At 39.0% G+C, this 6,375-nt stretch overlaps 1 protein-coding gene across 1 annotated transcript; it reads right to left on the bottom strand.

Moving 5' to 3' along the window:
* Positions 1 to 589: 589 nt before the first annotated feature.
* On the bottom strand, positions 590 to 5,052 carry LOC148862466 (uncharacterized). The gene is made up of 2 exons (XM_088980058.1): positions 4,856 to 5,052; positions 590 to 3,781 (listed from the first exon to the last, which is right to left on the bottom strand). Exon 2 carries the CDS (start codon positions 3,641 to 3,643, stop codon positions 1,139 to 1,141), a length of 2,505 nt encoding a protein of 834 aa, XP_088836184.1. The 5' UTR covers positions 3,644 to 3,781; positions 4,856 to 5,052; the 3' UTR covers positions 590 to 1,138.
* Positions 5,053 to 6,375: the final 1,323 nt, after the last annotated feature.

Here is a 6,375-nt window from a genome sequence, read left to right as displayed (position 1 = left end):
GTTCAGAGGGGTCGGTCTAAGGCTGATCTCCCCTGAATCAGGCCACACCCCAATACGACCCCTGTAAGGGCATATCATGAAGCCACCAATATGATACAATACGCCCGATACAGGATGTATTGTATCAAAATTTTGAACCTTGCTTCTATCTGTTACCGATCACCACTCTCTCTTTCCTTGGTCCATTCAGCATTATTCACTTTCTTCATTCACCTCCATCTTTTCTCGTGTTTACAGCATCAACCATGATCCACAATCTCTTTTTCACTAATCTCTTATTCTCCACTTCAGAGCAGGAACAACACCCTCTACACCAAAGTTGCCAAGGTAATAGAGGCAATATAAGAGGAAACCAAATCAAGTCCAATAATATGTGCAGAAAATGATAACCAAAATTAAGATAATAAAATATGTCAGCTCTCGTTGTCTTACCCTTCTTTGCAATCTGAAATCATTGAAACGAAAATAAATAATGAGCAGAACTGCAGGATAAAAGAGCCAAATGCCCAACTCAAACATGGAGCTGGCTACATAAGATAAAAGGTCATATCTAACACAGAAGCACCCAACAAGACGCAGGCATCAAACATTAGATCAGAATAGATTATATTCTACACCATTCTTTTGGATTTTCAGTCAGAACCAACAAAAATATAAGTCATGAGACAGAGAAAAACAGATGCTACAATTTCCTCAATGTCCAAAATAAGAAAAAGAAAATAGAAAGAGTTAAACACTGTAAGGTACATTAGGAAGAGGCAGCTCAAAGATAGAGATGCTTGATCAGCTGCAACCGAGATAACTTGTTCTTACAGGTAAAAACTGGCTCTTGCAGGAAACAAATGCAGAGCTCACTTACAGATCCTTGAATACTCGAGTTGTTAAGAGGATACCAGTGAGAAAATGTTATCTGAACTCTTAACAACCAAAATAATTCCAGCTTGACTATCTTCAAGTTGCAGTCAAAACTGAGGTTAGATTTGGCGCTTACAGCATACACACAACTCTGAAGGAAATGGAATTTGTACCAACAGTAAATAGCCACAGAAACCCCAACAAATGTTGCATAAATCTGACACGAATGTATGCCATATAAGTCAATTGATCCTATTTGAACCAGGACCAGATGGTCCAAAAGTCAACTAGCTGCTTGTACTTTAGTATTCTTCACCATTTTTTCTTCCTTAGCTTCTTTGTTGTTCCCCATCATCTTGTTGTCATCCATTTCTTTAGCATTCTTCATCCTCTCTTCTTCTTTATCTTTGTTACCTTCCACTGTCATCTTTCCCTTGTTTTCTTCAGAAAACTCCATCTTTTCATCCTTAGGTTTTCCAGCATCCTCCACCTCCTCTTCTTCCCTAACATCTGTTATTACCTGAAGCAGTTCTAAAGGAGTGGCAGCTGGATCCAGCTCCCTGCAACCCTTTGGGGCATTTGGAGCTTCTTGACCTGTAAGCAAGTAAGAAGGAACCTGATGTGAGAAGCGGAACATCTCTTCTCTTGGAATCGTCTTGACTTGTCCAGGGTCCAAATGCCGGTGGAAAACTGTCTTAAAACCAGCAACCTTAACTAGAGGAGTAACAGCCACGCCATGTTCCTCCTCATAATCATCAAGCACTTCCACCATGTCATACTTGTGTATCACTTCATCTGGGGTAAGCTCATTCCAATCAGGGGACCAATTTCTATAGATGGCCCAAACATCACCTTTCTTGGGAAAGATTCGAATAGAACCTCGCAAACCTTTGGCCCACCTGACCCTATGTGAGAAAGAATTAAGGGAATCATTGACTTCATACCTCCCTACCCTAAAATCCCCACAAGTTTTGGAAAAACCACAACCTACCCAATTTAGTGGGCCTAGCTCACTATTGGTTTTAGAGTTCAGCCAACTGATCCTCATCTTGAATGGATTCAAAGATATCACATTATGAATCATGGCATAATAACGAGGCATCCCATCATCATCATCATATGCAGCCCAGACCTGGTTTTCTCCAAAGGATCTTTCAGACCTATCCTTGTCAAAATCATGAAAATCAGGATCAGGTACAGAGATTGACATGGGCTCAAGGGCTTCTGTATTTGAATCAGCACCACTGCCAGGAACATCCTTCTTAGCTTGGACATTTTTCTTGATATCTGAAGACTTAGCAGACACATTCTCATCACGCATCTCACCATTTGATGCAGCATGTTCACTGTCCTCTTTTTCTTTCTCCTTATCTTTCTCTTTGTCTGAAACTTTGGCTGCAGCAGCTGAGCTCCACTCATTTAATATCTTGCGAATTTCCAATCGAGCCTTCTCCATCAACATATTTCGAAGTTCCAGCTGTGACAACTCTCTTACACCATTAGGCTTATTAACAGAAGAAACCCCATTAACCCTCTCTGTTTCAAAGCTACCATGCCGGGATCCTGATGCACTTCCTATCCCAGCTCCTCCATTTCCTGTACCCGTCTGATTTGCTGCATCAGTGTCATAACTATTCCCAATATTGTCATCTGTGCCTCGTCTTTTTTTTGCAGGCCTCTCTACTTTGGAAGCAATATTAGAAGAAGAATTAGAGAATGCAGTAGACAAACCACTACCACTCCTTTTTGAAGCATGATTCTTCCTCCTAAGGGCCTCCTCTCTTCTCGCAACTGCCTGTGCCTCCTCACGCTCTCTTTTTGCTCTTTCGTAGGCCTGCTGAACCATGCTTGCAGCTTGAGCAGTGGTAGAAGCAGAGGCAGAAGAACTCCCAACACCAGTTGTTCCAGAGAATGGAGCCCATTGAAAGTTCTTCTGGTTATACAAATCAGGACCTGCAAAGCCCCCTGCTCCCACATTCTGACCAGAAGAATTTCTTCCTGAATTATAAGTGTTCTTGTTTGTTGAATGATGGTTTGAATTCTGAGACTTCTGAGAGAAAGACCATGGTGTTGATGAATTAGAACCATTTGACGGTGGGGGTGCTGTCTCTATAGCTAAAAAGGGCTCATGGCAATTGGGGCAAAGGAGGTTGTGATTCAGATAAATCCTAAGGTATTCATACTGCATTTTACAACGATGGCATGCAGTCCAAAAAGTATTGGGTTTGGAAGGACGAGATGAAGCAGGAGCTGTTGTATGACCTGAACGATTGGTACTCTTTGGAGGTTTTGCATTTGCGGTCGTACTGCCAGTAAAATTATAAAAACCATTTCCACCAGGTTGTGATGATGGAACCCCACTAGGAGGTGGATTTTTTTGTTGGAATCCCTTTGAATTCCTCCTTTGGTCATATGCAGTTCTCTTTGTTTTGTCAGACAACAAACTCCAGGCCTCTGAAATGAACTTAAAAGCCCCATCAGCCCCTATAGATTTGTTCTTATCAGGATGCAGCATAAGAGCCAACTTCCTATACTGTTTTTTTACAGTCTCATCATCAGCCAAGGGATCCACACCAAGAATCCCATACCAATCCGCTTCTCCATTTATTTTATTTTCCGCAGAGATATACACATCAAGTGTTGCCAGCATTTGGGGAAGACCATCAAGTGTTGGATACAAATTTTGAGCTTTCAATGCAAACTTCCTTGCACCAGCAATGTCCTTTGCAGAAAACTTCTTCTCAGCAATTTCTTTTGCCCTGGTGGCTTCATCTTTATTGCACTCCATTTCCTTCTGTGTCCAGTTCCGTCTTTCTTCAATTTGTTATTTGCAAGAAACAGCAAAATCAACTTGAAATCAACCACCACAATCTGACTCTACAACTTGAGGTCCTTTCATACTTCAAATAGGTCCAAACTCCAAAACCTAGTGGAGAGGGGAAAGACATCCAAAAGAGGAATAATGAGAAAATTACTTCAATAAAAGGGAAAGAAGCTACGAAATGTAGAAGGCCGATATGATTGCTCAAACTTAAAAGTCATCAGCAACAAATGCCAGAATAACAAGCCAAACACACTTAAACTAAAGCTTCCTCTGAAGCATAAAATTTCAGATCTCAAAATCGCTCTCACATTTAAAATTTTCTTCAAAATAAAGTGTATTAGTAATTAAAATAAAACAGCGATTTAGGAACTCAATTTTCAAAAGCTAAATTGAGTTAACAAGAAAGTTAAAAGAATAACATAATTATGACAATGCAATAAGAGTCATGTGGTATTTGGTGCCACAGCTAGACAAATAAAGAAATGGCAAGAACATTGTTTATGTGAAACATGGAAAATAAACTCCTCAGCACAATGGAGGGGGAAAATGGAAAGATGGCGAAACAAGATTATTGCAAACGCTTGAACTTATTGATGGCCAAACACATAATAGCAACCCAACGGATTCCTACAGGGAATCAAAATCTCCTTAACTCGGGGACACTTTTAGAATTAAAATCATTCTTCATGAGATAGAAAACTGTGCTAAATTGAGGGGGGAGGAGAACTAATTGAGTTAACGGCAACTCAGAAGAACTCGTCGTACCCGAAACAACGAGACAGACAAACAGAGATAAATTATGTGCAATCTGAAGACCGTAATTTGTTGCACTCTTTTTCAAGTAAACCTCAGAAACGATCTCTCAGCTACCAAGTACTTTAAACGAAAACGAAGGACCAGAACAGAGAAAGCTTCAACAGAAAATTAAAGAGAGCAAAAAATAACAGAAACCCACTTGGTAAAAGACTTGAAAATTCAACTAAAGAACATTAATGGACATGGATCTGCAGAAACTTAGGTTTTAAACAAGTTTTTAACGTTTAGAATTCCAGAATTGCAGTACGTCGACTGAAACCCTAGATTGTCTGATCTGGATCGTCCGGACCGTGATAAGCAGTTAAAAGAAAAACTATTCTGTGTAAAGCGTGATACAAGAGTAAACGTAGGAGAAATTACCCATTTAGAGACAGCCTCTGTGGATGGAGGAATTTGAATCGCAGAGCCGCCATGGAAAGACCTCCATCACCAATTTTTTGCCCCTTTTCCCCCCCAAATCCAAAAAATCCCAAAAACAGGGCCTTTTGTCAAAACCCCTCAAAACCTAAACAGAATTAGATGAAAAAGAAAATAAAAGGTACCAATAGAGATGCAGCATGGGCTTACCTTGTTTTTAAGTATTTTGTTAACCCTTAACCCACCTTTTCTTATTGGTCGAAACCCTAACTAGAGTTAATTGTTTACTCTTGAATTGGGTTTTGTGAGTTTACCTAAATATGGAAATTTATTAGGGTGGAAAGTTTCAAGAAAATTATTATTCATGCCGTTTTTCTTCCTTTTTCATATTTTAAATTTAAAAGTAGAGAAAATCAAATAAATTTATATGCACAGCAGAATCTATTTTTTTTTTATATATTTTGCTTTTTTTATATGAGAACAATCTGTTTTTTTAATGAAATACATCTGTCCATTCTTTGTCCAAGTGGGACCCACAAGGCTGCAGTGTATCTAAACCGCACCTGAAGTCAAGTTAAAGCCCATGAGTGACTAGTGGTGACTGGTGAGGATGCTACCTGGTTACCTTCATGTGGTTATATGGTTAGAGACTAAAACCACACTATGAAGATGTGGGGTGGGGATTATTAACATGGACCACCCAAAAGATCCCCTTTCATCATGAGAGGTGAGGGGGTGCTCAGTGCTCTTGTTATATGGGACCCACTTCCTTGCCACGCATTCTAGAAATACCCACGTCAGATATATTTATTATTAGTAAAAGAAAGCAATTCATGTAAATTCACTCATATATTTACTCACCTTCATTAAGTTGATTCCATGACATTTAGTCTAAAAGTATAATAAATTTGATCAGCAATCTTTCATTTTTGCATAAGTGTGTTAGATATCCTTTCATTCCTTGTGGAAATTTAGCCAGTTACTTCTTTAGCCTGAGAATATGAGATCACAATGGCATAACACATTAATGATCTCTGTTGTAGAAATACATTGATGAGTTGAGAGTTGTATTCTAGTTTCACACTGTTTGAATCAAATCCAAAGTTGCTTTCAGAGTTTCAGTCAGGCAACCGAAGAATTAACCTTCATATTGTAAGATAATTTGCTTTCACGTTATTTACTTGTTGGACGTAGTATTGATCAATGTAACATGGCGTGGCTAACAAACAAACAGATGCATATCAATGAATGAGCTTGTTTTGAGAGCGTGGATAGACTGCCTGCATTTTTTACAATGTTCAATGTTGACAAATTTGATCTCTACTTGATTATTGGCAAAACTCCACATGAGAAAAAGCTAATTATGTTCCTCTTTAATTGGCAGGGAATATGTTCAACTAGCCTTATCAAAGTAACATTGAATTTGATGTAGTGGGTAATTGATGGGTTGCATCTTCATTGTTAGACATTGCAACTCTTCATGTGGAAATGAGTTGTTGACACGTTATAGTATAACAAATTAA

Source organism: Nelumbo lutea, chromosome 3, assembly GCF_056320005.1.
Source record: "Nelumbo lutea isolate HS-2025 chromosome 3, American lotus-T2T, whole genome shotgun sequence".
In the NCBI taxonomy this organism is placed as follows: Eukaryota; Viridiplantae; Streptophyta; class Magnoliopsida; order Proteales; family Nelumbonaceae; genus Nelumbo; species Nelumbo lutea.
This window is presented reverse-complemented; position numbering and strand designations above follow the sequence as displayed.